Raw genomic sequence first — 16,213 nt, forward strand, 5'->3', positions numbered from 1 at the left:
AATCCCTAAAAGGGAACACGATGAAGTGTAGGTTGCGTGTTTTAACAGCTTCTTACTCATTAAATAACTCTCAAAAATGCCAAGTTCTGGTGTGTCACAGAGGCCAGGGCAAGGAAATGCAGTAATAACACATTGTGTTCCATCACGTAGATACAGGGCTGGAATTTTCAGTCTTGGAGCTGCGCAGCTGGGGGATGGTGCTGAGCAATCCACCTGCAGGAAGGTGGCCAAGTTTGGATAAGTTTCTCAAGTCAGGACTTCCTATTTATTCTCGTTTGAGGGATCTAAATTTTTGGGGTTTTGGAATCTGAAGCTCTTTTGTTACCATAGGGTGACAGGGGTTTGGTTAGTGAGCCACTGTATGAAAAACTCAACCCAAAGCACGCCCTGAGTGCCTGGGCCTGGAGTGCTGGGTCAGGATTGCAGGAATTGTGTTCGAGACAGGCTGGCTGGGCTTGCATCAGTCTGTGTGTGACCTGCTCTGAGTGTGCTGTGCCAGGGGAGTGGGTCATGGCAGCTTCGCTGTGCCCTTGGCAATGTGCCCTTCAAGGACCTTCTCCGTGCGTGACGATCCATGAGAAGACTTTGCTCTTTGGGCTGCTGGAGGGGTGAGGATCAAGAGGTCCTGTGGCAACTGAGCCTTGTAAAGAAACTGATCTTTGCTGCCTTCAGATTTCAGAAAGTCAGAGGGCATGATAAAACATTCCATTGTGAAGAGCACTTGAATTAGTCTGTAACTTGAAATTGTGTGCTGCTACACCTTGGTTGGAAAGTATTTGCTGTCCTGCCAGGCTTGTAGCAGTAAATCCTTGATTTTTAGGAACTGCAAACAACAATAAATGTTAGTTTTCTTTAATGAGCAGCAGTTTGGGGATATGAGTATCTCTTTCCCATTCAGTGGGAGCCTCCAGAGTTTGGTTCGTTCAAACCAGTGAGGGTTGAGTTTGTCATCCCCTGTTTCTAAGGGCAGTGAAGGGAGAGGGTGGTCATACAGTCCATGTAATGTGTAGGATTTTCCCATTGTTATGATGGATTTGAAATAGGGAAAGTCAAAGGAACTGCCTAATTTATGTAAAGCCACAACACTGTAATCAGTGCCTTGGTACACTATGTTTTTTAATTGGCTTTTGAAATGCAAATCTGTCTTTGATACTTAAGTGCCAGTTAGATCTTAAGAACGGTAGGGGGTTTAAAAAAGCTGCTGTAAAACATGGATTAAAAATAGATTTACAAAGTTTTGGAGATCTGTGTCTGTAATTTATCTTGGAAAAATAAATATGTATGTATTTTAATAAAAAGTATAATGGCACGAGCTGAAAATATTCCTGAGATGATGATTTTCCCCAGTCACTTGTTACTTTGGCTTGGTTAAAGCTTTTATTAAGAGCACGGATACATGAGGATCTAAAAGTTGGGAAGTGTGACAGGGGCACTGAGTTTGATCATGCAGATTTATTTGCTCTGTAAATCCATTTCAAGACTGCTCACTAAATTTGTTTCACCTCTTGTCATCTTCCTTCCCCAAGTGAACCCAGCTGCTTTTCTTCTTCTTCTTCCACTTATCCTTGCATTTGATAATTCTTGGCTTTGAGCTTTGTGTCATTTGCTTGGCTGTGATGAGGCAGCTGTGGCACTGCCTCGGCGCAAACTTCAGGTGTGTCTGAGTTATATTAATTCAGAAGCACTTGCTGGTAGTTTCTGACTTGTTTTTTCTCAACTAAATAATCTCCTTGAATTATTTCTCATTTAAATACTCACAGAATTTTTTTTCAAGCCTTCATTTTGTAATTACTTTTAGAAAAGGTACAGACAAATCACTCCTGTTAAGAAATGCTCCTGCCATGTGCAACATTGAACTCTGAAATGCTTCAGAAACCAGCAAGATTTGATAAGTGCTTAATAAAAGTGTAGTATCTCATTTGAAACATTGAGCACATTGCAGGGCAGCACAGCCCAGGAGGAGGATGTGTGTGAGAAGTGACTCTGGAAATGCCTCGGTGAAGCTTCACGTGTTCTTTTGTGTTGAGACCTTGGGAGACTTCCTGCTTTTCCACTTCCAGTTGGGGATGCTGGAGTGGGCCAAGGCCACCACGTGCATACTTGGAAGAAGGATTTGGAGTAATTCCAGCCGTCCTCAAGCACTTTGTTCCTGAGCACAGTGTTCTCTGCTCTGCTGACCTGGGTAAACCCCCTCCTCCTGCTGGTCCCTGCTGCCCATCCATGGCTCCTCAGGACTGCTGTGCTGGGGCACAGGGCTTGGGGCAGCTCATTGACAACATGGGCACTCTCAGAAGCGCACCCAAAGCTCCTGTGGCTGTTCTCTGTGTGGGGTCAGGTGTCCCCAGGTTGCTGTGACCGTGCCAGCTGTCACAAGGGCCCTGCAGGGAGGAGGGACCTGCCCTTGGTCGGGTTTTGCTGCTGAGAGTTCCTCCAGACATCAGACAGAGGGAATGGACTTTGCTTGGGAAATTGCTCCAGTTTTTAGCTGACCACATTGCCTCTTCAAGATTTATTTGCATCTTACATGTGTCCAGCTTGGGCCTTCCAAACTGATGCCTGGGGGAGCTGCAGGAGGCTGGATGGGCTGTGGTGGTTCCTGAGGCTTGGAGGAGTTAATTGAGTTCTGAGCCAGGTGATGCCCGGGTCTAATCCTCTTCTGGTGCAGCTCATGCCACCAGCTCCAGATCTCCGTGCTTTGCCTTTTGTCCATGGGCTAATACAGAATTTCTCTACCATAAATTTAAAGTATTACTTGTTTTAATGCACCAAGGTGCTGCAGATGAGGAGGGCAGGTAGAGATAAGGAGTTCTGAATCCATTACAGGCAGTGGGTGAAGTTGTGGCCAAGAAATCATGATCCAGGCCATGCCCTGAGCACAGGCTGTGGGAGGGAGCAGGACCTGCAGGGATGTGGGCTTGCAGTTCAAGGTAGAGCTCTGCAAAGCCCAGCAGCAGAGGTGTGCCGTGTTTCCTTCTGGGGTGTTGGAGTGCTTAGCTATTGAATATCAATCTCTTATTTCTGTATAAATAATGGTGACTAGATTAGGATTTTTTTCAACCATTAATCTGAGCTGAAATTTTATCTTTGCCTTTTTTACCGTAACTGCAAGGAGCTGCACGAAAGTAGCCAGATTCTTTGGTTCTATTTGCTCATGTCCTCTAAGTTTGCCAAGCTCTAAAGATTACAGCTGAGCAGTGTTTTATTTCTCACCAGACTGTATGTGCCATCCCAAAGTGTGAGAGAGAAGCTCAGAACAAACTGTCCCAGCTCTGCAGAGATGGGGTTAACTTAGAAATAACAGCACATTTTTATCCAGGATTGCACATTTCCTTTAACAGCAAGGAGAGAAAAGTAATCTTGATCTCATCTCTGTGAATAAAGAACGTTCTGTATCTTGGAATTGGAAAAAACCTCAGAGCATAGATACTACGAGGATGGTACTTAAGAGCACTTAGCCAGTAAGTGACATGGGTGATAAATTTTCCTTGCAGAAATGCGTTTTTCTATGAAAAAACCATCTGCATTTTTCATAAATTGTTTTAGATCAAAATGCATTTCTTCATGACAGGTAAATGGCAAAGGTGGTTTTAACACAACTGCAGTTTGTACAGGTTCTGTCAGCTGTTACTGAAAGTGTGAGAGTTTAGACACTTAAGACAATAAATACTCTGCTATTTGTCATTCTCAGTTCTTGCAGTTCACATTTGTCCAGTTAAAGTAGCAAAGAAAATCTATGTGAGCCTTTGAACTGGTCTGCAGTTCTTGGACTGAAGGCAAAGGTCCAGGTTCAAAACTATTATACATTTTTAGTCTTAGACTGGGATTTAATACCAGAGCCTCTTGCCATGTCCAGGGCAGAGAAGGGCAGGACTTGCCTGCAGCCAGATTACCACTGGAACCCTGGGGAAAGCCCACAGCAGGGAATGTGACCTGCTTGTTTTGAAACTCTTCATTGACATCTAATGACCAAGTCAGAGCCCAGGTGAAGAGACTCTTAATTGCTTGCTTAAAACTAGTTCCTATTGGAAAACACAGGTTTTCTTAAGCTTTTGTATTTCAAGTTTATTTCACCTTCTATCAAACCAAATCCAGCCGCTCATTGTGACTAATACTATCCCTGTCCCGAATTCTGTGGGTCAGTGAGCCAGTTAAAGCTCATTTGTGCTTGCTGGAGGGTGACAAATGCTCTGCTGAAGCTGCAGCAGAGGGGACACAGGGAGATGTGTGGCACTCGTGCCTGAGCTTCCTGCTTTGCTAATGATGTAATAGCACTGCTCAGAAAAAGCCTCATGTTTCCCAGACTGAAATTCAAGTGCTGTGCAGTGCAAGTCCTGTAACTGGCAAAGGGAATATCCTTTGTGCATTTAGTTCACGGGCAAAGTTATGTTCATGTACTCCAGAATAATATAAACTTACTGTAAATCCTAAGAAATGGGAGCTCTTTGCAGCATATGTTCCTTCTTGACCTTTGCCTTTGAAAATATGGCAGGTGATAGAGTTAATCTGTGGAGAAACAGGAATTTGGTGGAAGGGAGCTGGGAGCAAATCCCTGAAATCCTGTGAGCTGACACTCGGCTGGGGGTCTGGATGGCGAGAGGAGGACAAAGTGACACCACACTGATGGTGCATCAACACCCCTAAACAAGAAACTTGGCTGAACTTTGTTTAGATTGGATTCTCATTTGTTAATGTTTTGACTCAGATCAGATTTTCCCCTCTTCCCGCTCTGCATGTCAGCACCAGCAATCCCTGTGTAATTCTGTTTGACAAGTTAGCGCGGAGCTCGCTGGGAATCCCGAGCTGTCAGCAGAGCGCTGCTTACATCTGCAGCCTGTGCTCCTGTCCCTGCCTGCTCCTGTGTGCAATCAGCAGATTTCAGCTTTGTTAGTGCACAGGGTAGGCTCTGTGTGCTGACACGGTTCAGGTGTCTGATTGACTCGACGTTGCTTTTTGAGAACGATAAGAAGCTGGACTATTGCCCCGAGTGAAGGGTGACACAAAAGCAGCAAGGGTAAGAAGTATCAAGGCACAAGGGTATCTCTGATTAAGGTTTTATTTTTCTGTAACAAAAATTCAAGATGAAGTTCAACGACCCTGAAAAGGAAACAAAATGGAGGAAAAATATTTAGAGTAAGGAAAAATTAGGTTTTGACATTTGCGAGGGCTGATTTCAGTGAGGCTAGTTCTCAGTAACATTCTTAAAAGCATAGGGCATGTCTTACCCTTCACATAAATACACTGGGAATAAGGATGTTAAAAATTTTTTAAACTCTCCAAGCCCTATTCATTTGCATATAGAAACCCATATTTTAGGGGAACATGGGGAGATGTTTCTGTAAAGGTGTTCCTCTTCCTTCTGTAATAGCTTCTGAAGTTGGCCCTGGCTTAAATGCACTGTCAATCTGCTCTTAAAAACTGAGTTAAAATTGGGCAAAGAAAGGCTCTGTTGTGGAGAGACCTCTAAAAACCTATTCCTGGTACTCTGAGGTTCATGGCCAGCAGCTGCTGGAGGGGTCAGTGGTGTGCTGATGGCACCTGAGTGTGCTCCTGTTGGATAATTTGCAGTTACATGGCTTTTAGTGTTTGCCTCTATCCTGCCACGCACCCCTGTTGTCTCCAGACACCTCTTTGAGCTGCGTGTTTGCGTCTGTAAAAGTTCTTTGTGCTTTGTGTTTGTTTCTGTTCTATCAGCCTTCAAGCACCCTGGTTTTGAGGCTTTCTTTGCCATTCAGGCACCCGAGGAGTTTGCAGTGAAATTGTTGGTTATTTCCTGTCTTTAAATGCCTGTTGTCAGGTACCAGCTGTCTTTGTCACTGTCTATAGAGTTGCCTGCAAAAGTTTTTCAGATCTTTCCTTTCTTCCAGTTTTGTGATAAATTTATCCTGACAGTCCTCTCTGTGCATTAATCTTCTTTGAATAGCTTGTTCACATGAGCTTCCGTAATTGATAGCCTCGCCTGGAACTAAAATTATTTAACATGTCAAGCTCTTTTCTTTCACCACAACCCTCGGATCTTATTCTTCTTTTGTTATGGCTCTCGATTTTGTTTTAGAAAGAGTAATTGTGAGCCTGTGGGGTTCTTATTTTTAGGCAGTCTATTGATGAAGACCTGAAGCTCCTTAAATGATGAGGCAATCTGTGTGCCTTATCTTTAGGGCTTCTCTTGAAATCCCACGGGGGTTTCATTGGTCTTGCTATTAGAATGATCTTCAACAGCAGCAAATAAATGACTGCATGCTTTGCATGCCCTCAGTTTGTTTTTTCTGGCATTAGAATGTTGTTTTAGCTGTTCCTTGGTGTCTGTGGAAGTCAGATTCATTGGCTGCTGCAGCTTTTCTTGCTGCTGCTGGAGCTTTTGTGTTGTTTGGCCCTTGAACTGCCAGTCCTGTCTCCAATTTTCATTATACTGTTTCACCTCCTCCATCAGAAGATCTATTTTTTTTGGTCTGTGGCATTCCTTGCAGCACTTCTTGAGCCTGACCATGTGCTATGGATAGACATCCCCACCTCACTCCCACTGCTTTTCTTGTACTTGTGGTTGTCACTAGTGACCTCTGTGTTTTTGGAGATCTTCAGTCATTTTGTCACTCCCATTTCATTCCTGAAATAATTTATTCATCTCCTCTTTATATCACCTAACTAGAATTTGGATTTGCTTGTTTTGCCAGGTAGAACATCATATTATGCTGATGCATTTTCCTTGTCCAAACACCCTCTAAAATTTTTCAATGTGTATTAGATAAAGGGGAGAAGCTGTTCCCTGTCAGAGTGGTGAGGCCCTGGCACAGGTTGCCCAGAGAAGCTGTGGCTGCCCCTGGATCCCTGGAAGTGTCCAAGGCCAGGTTGGACAATATTTTCTGCAACATTTTGCTGTTTCTCGCTATGGTTTTTTGTGGACCTTCCCCATGTCATCAGCTAATTGAGCTTGAACGGGGCCTTGGGACATCTGGAGTTCAGTTGTTTGTTCAGAAGAGCTCTGAGGTGCCACCAGGTCACTCAGTGTGTCATTGTGTGTGACAGTACCTGTGTCTGTGTGTGTTACTGATGTGTCCAGTGACATTTTGCTCTCGTTCTGGCCAAGGGACGCTGTTTTTAATCAGCACACACCGTGTTGTCACGGCTGTGTTTAATCAGGTCAGGATTCTGGTTATGCACCGACATTCCTCATTTGTGTTCTGTGTTCCGTATACTTCCCACCTCTGTTTATCCAGCAAGGACATTGGTAGGTTTTCCTCTCTCCGTGTTACAGTCCTTGTAAAAATCCCCATCCCTTCCCCAAGGAGCTGTCTCCTGCCTGGATTTTTGGTTGCATTCTCCTGTCTGGTGTGCCTAAAGCAAGGGGGGAGAATGATGTGCTGCGGGTGTTTGAAGCAAGGATGGAAGCATCTGGCCATGTCCTCATTCAGGTGGTGCTGGACTTGTGTTCTGCAGGAGTGTTTGTAATTACAAAGTCTGCTCCGTGTGCCAGTGAGATCCATGAAATATGTCTCATTAGCAGCAGTGTATTTTAAGCCATTTCACACCTCTGCCACTCCAACAAATGATGCTGAATAATGTTGGAGAGAAGGAGCTGTGATAATTTAATGAAGTGTCCACAGATGGCTGGACTTATTAATTTTTTAGCAGGGTTGGGGTGAGGAGCTGTTGCACTAACAAAATAGGCGGCATCTTTGTGATGGCTGCGCCGCTGAAGGGTAGCAGATGTTGGAGCTGTCCTAACAATAGGGGATCGTGTTCCCATTCTCCAGGACCTCCTCGTGGTGCTGAAATCCCCACACTTCCCAAGAGGCCATTTGGGGAAAGGAGTCCCAGTTATGGATTTGTCATGAGTTCAAATTCGATCAGGCAGACAGGAATGGGGGAAAATTCAAGTGGCTGAAAATTGTGAGCAGTTTGAGGGATCACTCACAGACTAGTTGGACGAATTTCAGATGCAGAGTGGAAGCTGTGGGGTGGAATGTTTGGAGCTGGTGCTGCTGGAGTTAGTTTTGAGTTGGGTAAGTTGGGAGAAGCTTGAATAAAACTTAACTCTGGGCAGCAAAGGCTTTTCACAGATGGTATCCAGGAGGGAACAGGATGGAAAACCTGCCAGCTGCTCCTGTGCTTTACTTTTTCCTTATTGCAGTAGAAACGGGGGGAAAAATGGAAGACATTTGCTGAGCACGTCGAGATGTCACGAGAAGGCCTGAAACCAGCCTTGGGAAAATGTAAATTGCATAAACATGTGATGTGTGTGTTTAGAGCAGTCCAATGCTTGTACGAAGTGTTATCTTAAATCCCACTCAGAGCAGTGGCAACAGAGGGGACACACGTGAGGAAAACTCCCAGAGGCTTGTGAGCACTCATACAGCCCTGCCCCAGGCAGGAAAAGGGGATTCCTCCCAGCTTCCTCTTCCCTAGAGATGGGGAGGGGGTTCTCGTTGCTCACTTGCCTGTTGCAGTGCTGGTTTGGTGACACGGGTCCCAGAGGGCTGGTAGGACTCCGAGGGGGTTGAACTGTGCATGGCAGTGGCATCCACACGAAGCAGAGCAGCGTTTGCAGTGTTGCTGGCAGGCTGCAGAGCACACGCAGGTGTGACTCTGGAGTTATTGCACTCAGGTGAGGGAATTATTTAGTAATGGTTGATAATGAAGCTTTTTTCCTTTCAGTCTCCTTGGAAATGATTGGCACCGGCTGCAGTTGCAGGGAGGCTGCTGAACTAGATTGGCATCTGGCTCAGGGCAGTGAATTCCCTGATTCTGCAGACTCTAGGAGATGAAATACTGGCTCCACTGAGGGCAGGAGACTACAGCCAGAATTTTAACCATCTGTGTTTTCTAGGAGCATGGGAATTATTGCTCTTCTAGGCACATCTTTTTCAGAGATGGAGACAATGAGCCACAAATCTCAGTAAGGCTGAGACTGGGAATGCTGATTGAATGCACCACATTTGCATTAATAGATTGTTCAGTCACATTCCTGCCATTGCTCTGGGCTTGGATGAGGGGAAGGAAGAAACAAAAGGGAAGGAGAAGAGAGGCACAGAGTTAACTTCCCCACCTTCTCTGCCATTTGCATTGTCCTAGCAGAAATGAGGGGTTTGGGATGCATCTAATCCCTGTTATGTGCATGTGAGTGCACTGTTGCCTATGTGTTCTCCTGCCTGTGTTTAGAGAACATTCCAAATGGAAAATCATCCTTCCTAAATTGAGTTTATTAACCTGCATTCTTGCTAGGTCAGTAGTATTTTCCTTTGGTGTCCTGAAATCGATAGCTAATGTATGTGCACTGCCACAGAATGATTAATGTGTGTACAAACATGAAAAAATTGTCTTCAATGTCAGAGGCCCAAAGTGTCATTTATCACGACATTGATTTACCAAAAGATGAGCTGATGTCTTCAACTGATCGCCCTGCAACACACGGGTGAGGAGTGGGGGCTGCTTCCTCAGTTGGAGTGTATCTTCCATCCCTGGCAGTGCCCAAGGCCAGGTTGGATGGGGTTTGGAGCACCCTGGGACGGTGGAAGGTGTCCCTGCACAGTGCAGGGGGTGGCACTGGATGGGCTTTAAGGTCCCTTCCACCTCAAACCATCTTGGGATTCTACTCATCATTAGAACCTCTTGATTGAAGTGTTTGGGAAATACCAAGCACTGAGAAAAAAAGCATCAGCTTTTTTAAAAGTTAACTTTAAACATAGTTTTAAAAGTGTTTGTAGTTTAACTAGACTGAATTGGCTTACATGGTAATGCCTCTAAAAATGACTGTAGAAAGTTCAGGAAATGCTGGCTTCAAAGTTGATAATTGATGTTTTGAAGAGAGCAGCTCTGTAATGGAAAGGTTCTGGGAGATAAAAGGGTATTTTCTAGTGGCTCACTGCTGCAGGAGGTGTGCCAGCACTCTGGGACCTGCTCCTGGATTTATAAACAGATCTCCAAATTAATAGTAATTAAGGCCTGGATTTGGAGTGCTTTCTATAATGCATCATGATTGTTTTGTGGTTGTTTGTTAGCTAAAGCAAAGGGTCCTCCTCCACAATGGAGGCTTTTAAGCAGTGCAAATTGCCAATAATTGTAGAATAAGAGAAAATTACTCTTTAGGACAAAATTATAGGCTAGGTTAAAATGTATATTTTAAAACCACACAGGACTATGACGAAATACAGGTTTTAGTGGCATTTAAGATGACTTGGAAAATGAACTGTAATTTCATTTCTAGTGAGTAATGAAACCATCTTGAATAAAGCTTATTTAACCTCAGTGGAGCACCTGCACACAACAGAAGGCACAAGGTCTGTCTTGTCCAGGAAATGAACAGTACTTGTAAGGGATTAAAATTAAAGGATATTTGAGCTGAATGTGAGAAATTGCAGGGCTTCAGTCCTCCAGGAACTTTCCTGCTTGTGCTTGAAGTAGCCAGTGTGGGGCTGTACCAGTGGGAGCAAAGAGATGGCAAAGGTGAGGTGAAAACAGGAGTCACAGGGTCACCTGGCTAAAGGAGGAGACCCAGGATTCCCTCCCAGATGGGGAAAGAACTGGCTTAATATGCAGGGCTCTTAATAAATGAGAATATTGAGAGAGATAAGAATCAGAGGTAATTATGAACATATAATGGGTTCTGTCAAGAAGGAGATTTTCAGAAAGGACAGATGCTTCAGAGACTGGAGTTCAGAGGCTCAGGGTTAACAGCCTCATCAGCTGTAAGGACAACTTATTTACCCACTGAATTAGTGAGCGTGGCAAACAAGGAGACCTTGTTACCCTTGCTGTGGCCTCCATGGTCTCACAGGAAGAATTAAGTAATGCTGCAGACTGACTAATGATGGAACTTCTGAGCACAGTGTGCAAATCAGGCAGGTGCAGAGATACCAGACCTTGGCATTGTGCTGGGACAGAGGGATGGGTGATTCAGGAGAGGAAAAGGTTCCTTGGGTTCTAGGATTGATTGTGCAGAGCCACTGAGATGGTTCCATCTTTTGGGAGGATCTTTTCAATAGACAGAGAAGCAGTTTTGTAACATTTCTGTGGATGTTTGTGATCTGAGGTTACTCTAGGCACTGGGGTTAGTGCCAGGAGTGCTTGGTGGGAGAGCAGGAGGCATTGGGGGTCAGTTGGAGCAAGGGAAGTTCTGACTGGGTTTAAAGAGGGATTTTTGCTCCCTGAGGTAGAAGAGGTTCCCAAGGGTTGTGCAGTCTGCACCCCTTGGGGATTTTTGAGGTCTCACAGGACCAATCCCTAAGTTACCAGCTCTGACCTTGTAGCTGATTCTGCTCTGGCTGGGTCCCTTCCTTCCAAAATTACCCTGCCATTCTGCATCTTTAAAGGTGAATGGGTGTTAGGGGAATGAGGGAGAGAAACGAAAGATTGTAGCTTCATTAAGCAGAAGGAAAGTTGAAAGAAAGAAGTTGGATTTTTTGTTCCTGTGAATACCTTGGAGGGACTGATGAATAAATATCAAAGACGCAAAATAATACCAAAACAAGGTCAAGATCAAAGGCCTGCAAGTTGGTTGGAAGAACACTGGGAGGGAAAACTAGAAACAGAAAGTTTCTTGGAGGAATGAAGTTATGAAAGGAGTCCCCAGGTAGGACTCAGAGAGAGAAGAAAATATGTAACAGTTGGAGATGAACTGTACAGGGTTATGGAAGGAACTTCACAGGACAGAATATGTTAGGATATATAAATCCTAATCCCAAATGTTAGAATGTATGACTCCTCGTCCAGACCGGCTGTCCTGCAGGATTAGTCCTTCTACTGGTGCATTCCCAGTGCATTTGTGACAGGTATAAAGTGAGACTTGTGAAGATAGGGGCTTGAACTGTGGCAGATTTGATCATTTCCCATGCAGAATGCTTGGGATGGGGTGGCTGTGGCTGACTGCCCATCCAGCTGTGCCCTCACTCTGCTCCTCAGCAGGGTGGAGAGGAAATAAGATTAAAGTTACTGAGTCAAGATGGGATCACTCCCAGTTACTGTAATGGCAGAACGACCTTGACTTGCGGAAAATTAATTTAATTTCTTGACAACTAAAGTAATTGGAGTGGCAAGAAAAAACCAAACTAACGTACCCTCCCTGCCTGCTCCCCATTTTCAAGGTTCAACTCCCTGCCTTAATTTCCAGTTCTTCAGCCTCATGTTCTACCCTGGTCTCGCCAGGGTGACACCCAAAGCTGCCCTTCCTCCTCTCCCTCCTCCTCCCCTGGCCTTCTCACTCCAGGATTGTGCCTCACACTTCCCTCTCTGTCCTGTGGTTTTCCCTGTCTTGGATGTGCTTCGTGGATGTGCCCCCAGCTTCACTGGCTGCCTCAGCTGTGGCTCCAGCTGTGTCCCCAGCCTCTTCCCACAACTCCCCCAAAGGTTTGGCCTCCCCAGCCCAACTGTGAAGCCATTAAGTGGGCTCTGGGTGTTTCTGGAGAATATTTTTATGGAAAAGGTGACGCGGGTTGTGCAGCGCTGCTGGGTCAGCTCTGTGGTGTGCCCTGGAGAAGCTCTGGTCTCGGCCACACTGAGAATGTTCACATGCAAATATTTACCTCAATGTTTACCTTGTGGCACCGTACAGAGGCTTTTGTAGCTGGAGGTGCTAAGTGAAGGTGTTGTGTAGGCTGCATCGTAGAAGCTGTGGCTGTTCCATCCCTGGAAGTGTCCCAGGATGGACAGGGCTTGGAGCACCCTGGGATACTGGAAGGTGTCCCTGCCCATGGCCGGGAGTGGGACTGAATGAGCTTTAAGGTCCCTTCCAAGCCAAACCATTGCAGGATTCTGTGATTATTGGGTCTGTTTGCCCTTACACCATCCATGTTTAGCGTTGTCCCGTCAGCTGTTCAGTTTTTTAAAGAGTTGGAGAGCATCTTAACTTCATTCTTGAGTCTTGACTTGAACTTCCAAGCGTTGCTGCCGTGCTCAGAACATCTCAAATCTGTCATTCTTTTGGTTTTCTTGCAGGTCTGCCCAGGTTCACGAGCCAGCCGGAGCCCACCTCGGTGCACCGCGGGGGCAGCGCCGTGCTGGGCTGCGAGGTGACGGCCGAGCTGGCGCCGCTGCTGCGCTGGGAGCGCGACCGGCAGCCGCTGGCCCCGGAGCCGCGCGCGCTGCAGCTGCCCGGCGGGGCCCTGCTGCTCAGCAACGCCTCGGCCAGCGACGCGGGGCTCTACCGCTGCGCCCTGGACGCCGGCGGCGCCCCCAAGTACAGCGACGAGGCCGAGCTCAAAGTCCTGCCAGGTACCTGTGGCCTTCGCCTTCTCTGAACCCGAGAGGAGTGTGGGCTTTGGGAGGGTCCCCAGGACGAGGGAAGAGATGAGAATCTGACTCCATGTTCTCAGAAGGCTGATCTATTGTTTTATGATATTATATTATATTTAAAGAATGCTGTACTAAAACTGTAGTAAAGAAAAAGAATGGATAGAAGGCTTAACAAGAATGATAATGAAAACTCATGACTGACTCCTCAGAGTCCGACAAAGCTGGCTGTGACTGGTCATTAAGTAAAAACAATTCACATGGAACCAACCAAACGTGCACCTGTTGGTAACCAACCTCCAGACCACGCTCCAAAGCAGCGAACACGGGAGAAGAGAAGCAGATAATTATTATTTACATTTTTCTCTGAGGCTTCTCAACTTCCCCGGAGAAGTAATCCTGGCGAAGAGATTTTTCAGAAAATATCCCAGTGACAGAGAAGCAGAGAAAAGAACGATCAAAACATTCTCTGAACCTGAGAGAAACAGTGAGAGAAGCAGAGAAAAGAATGGTCAAACCAGTTCTTATCTCATCCGCTGCTCCCGCGTTGTGCAAAGCAGAATGCAGTATGGAGACTGTTTACCCACAGCGAGGGTGGTTTGTTTCCTTGGCCTGTCAGGGCCAAGCGTGTGTGCAGGCTGTCAGTCAGCACACAGGCACAAGGTTTTGGGCAGCTGAGTTGAGTTGGGTGCTTGTGCAGATTCAGTTTAGATGTAATGGAATATAATATAGAGTAATATAGTATAATAAAGTAATTAATTAGCCTTCTGACACCCATGGAGTCGGATGCATCCCTTTCTCCCCGTCGTCGGGGTTGCCCTGCCTTTACTATAGGTACCCACTGCTGCTCTCTGCACTGAGCTGCTCCAGGCCTGAGCTCTGCAGGGCTGGGCACTGGAGACACTCACAGGCTGCTTTCCTGCTTTAATGGTTCAGCTTTTAAGGCATTTTGGGGAAAACATTTTTAAAAGCTGCCAGTAATACATTTCCACTGGGATGTGATACAAAGGGGGAACTTTCTTTGAGTATAAATGTCTGGGGACTTGTGCAGTTTTTCAGGTTGAATCCCATGTTTCAAACCTTGTGGAAGCTTCACAAAGAAATTGCTGCTTAGTCTGTCGCTCTTGGGATGCTTAAGCTGAGGTGTTTTTAATTCTGCCCATATTCAGGAAGTTCTGACCATCTAAACTTTGGCACCTTTGGGGAAGTCTCCAACTCAGGGTCTTTGTCCACAGGCTTTGAGCTCTTAACAGTGGTTGGAAACAGACTGGAGACACTCACAGGCCTTCCCATATTTAATGGTTCAGCTTTTAAGACATTTTGTGGAAAGACTTCTTTAAAAAAAACCCCAGAAATATACTTCCATTGTGACATGATACAAAATTGGAATTGGCTGTTTCTGTGAGTATAAAACTTTGGGGATTTCTATGTTTCTCAGGTTGAATCCCATGTTTCAAACGCTGTGGAAGCTTCACAAAGAAATTGATGCTTAGTCCCTTGCTCTTGGGATACTTGAGCTGAGGTGCTTCCAGTGTTCTGGAAGTTCTGATTGTCTAAGCAGTGGGACTTTTTGGGAAGTCTCCAACCCTCAGAGGGGGTGACATTTTATTTTGGAAGGTTCAGCTTTCCTGTTGTGCTGAAATGTTGAGATATTTTTGTTAGAACAGAAGTCCAGTGCTGATGTAAATTGTTGGCACATTCAGTGTGTTCTGTTCCCAGTGACACCACCAGCTGTTCTAATAGAAAGGTTTGAAAAGTGACCAAAAATAGGACAGGAATGTGGGTTGTGCTCTCCCAAACTAGGGAAATACAGGCTGTGTTTCGTATGGGGTTCCTGAATTGTTCCCAGAGCTGTCTCTTCTGGATTAGTCTCCGTGTTGCAATTCTCATTCAGTTGTTACTCCTGGAGAGCTGCTGGAGGGAGTTGCTGAGTTTCCATCTCGGGAAGCTCTCGGGGTTAGGCTGGACAATGTCGTGGTGGCCTCACCTGGTGTGGGCAGCGGGTGGACTCGAGGCGGTGGGGGCACCTCCAGGGGTCCCTTTCAAGGAATAGTTCTGTTTCTTGTGACTATGGCCCTTCTCTACTTAGAATACTCTATTGTGTAAAATACCCCAGTTTTTACAGTCATAGCTCTCTTTTGAAATTGGGGCATTGGAAATGAATCGTGCTTAAAATAGGAGGACTGTTTCATTCAGTTCTTTGGCCTTTCCAAAGCCTTGTCTCTTCTCCAACTAAGGCTACAGGGTTTGAAGAAAAGCACTTTAGGGAAAGATGCTTGATTGAATTCCTGAGTTTGGATTGCCTTCATGTTTCTGCAGCCCTGCAAATGCTGAGGATTTTGCTGCTTTTTTTTGAAACTGAAGATTTGTTGAAAACTTTGTGTTACGCTGATCTTTTGAATTCCTTTTGGCTCCAGCTGTAGTTTCCTTGCTTTTGGAATGCTTTGCTGAAAGTGATGAAATAGAGCTCTGTTAAGGAATTTAAATGATGCTGTTCCTTTGCTCCATCATGAATCCAAAAGTATCGATGGTGAAGTTTGGTAAAATCCCTCCCGGCAGGCTTTTTTTAGAAAGTGGGATTAAGCTGTTGAAGGGAAAGCTCCCTCAGTCTTGAGCAGCCCTGTAATTGATTGTTTGGCCTGAAAAGTATTTGAAAGGAGGATTTGAATTAATCTGCTCTTTATTCACTTTATTCCTCTTTTAAATGGTTATCTGATGTGGGGCTGACAGTGAACCCACCACTGCTTCTGAAACACACCCAGCACACTCCTGCATCCCTGGGATTTGCATCCTCAGACAGCGTTCTGCTCCTTAAACGTTCTGCTTTGGCTGATACCAGGCTGCCACTGAGCAGAAAGATGCATTTCTGAGCTCTGCCACTTCACAGCAGGTGCTTTCAAACATAGGACTGCAAGGGAAAAATGTCACTTAACTCTGGGATCCGGTTTCCATTTACCTGGGAACTGAACTCCCTTCTGGGAGCCTGGAGCAGTCG

The 16,213-nt window shown here is 45.6% G+C and overlaps 1 protein-coding gene across 7 annotated transcripts in view; it reads left to right on the top strand.

Moving 5' to 3' along the window:
• NEO1 (neogenin 1) overlaps positions 1 to 16,213 on the top strand; it is a 169,982-nt gene that overhangs the window by 55,476 nt on the left and 98,293 nt on the right. For all 7 annotated transcript variants that reach the window (XM_038147601.1, XM_038147602.1, XM_038147603.1 and 4 more), the window contains exon 3: positions 12,925 to 13,200. In XM_038147601.1, the coding sequence (XP_038003529.1) occupies positions 12,925 to 13,200 (276 nt within the window). The remainder of the gene's footprint in view (positions 1 to 12,924; positions 13,201 to 16,213) is intronic.

The sequence above is a fragment of the Motacilla alba genome, chromosome 10 (genome assembly GCF_015832195.1).
Source record: "Motacilla alba alba isolate MOTALB_02 chromosome 10, Motacilla_alba_V1.0_pri, whole genome shotgun sequence".
NCBI classification, from domain to species: Eukaryota; Metazoa; Chordata; class Aves; order Passeriformes; family Motacillidae; genus Motacilla; species Motacilla alba.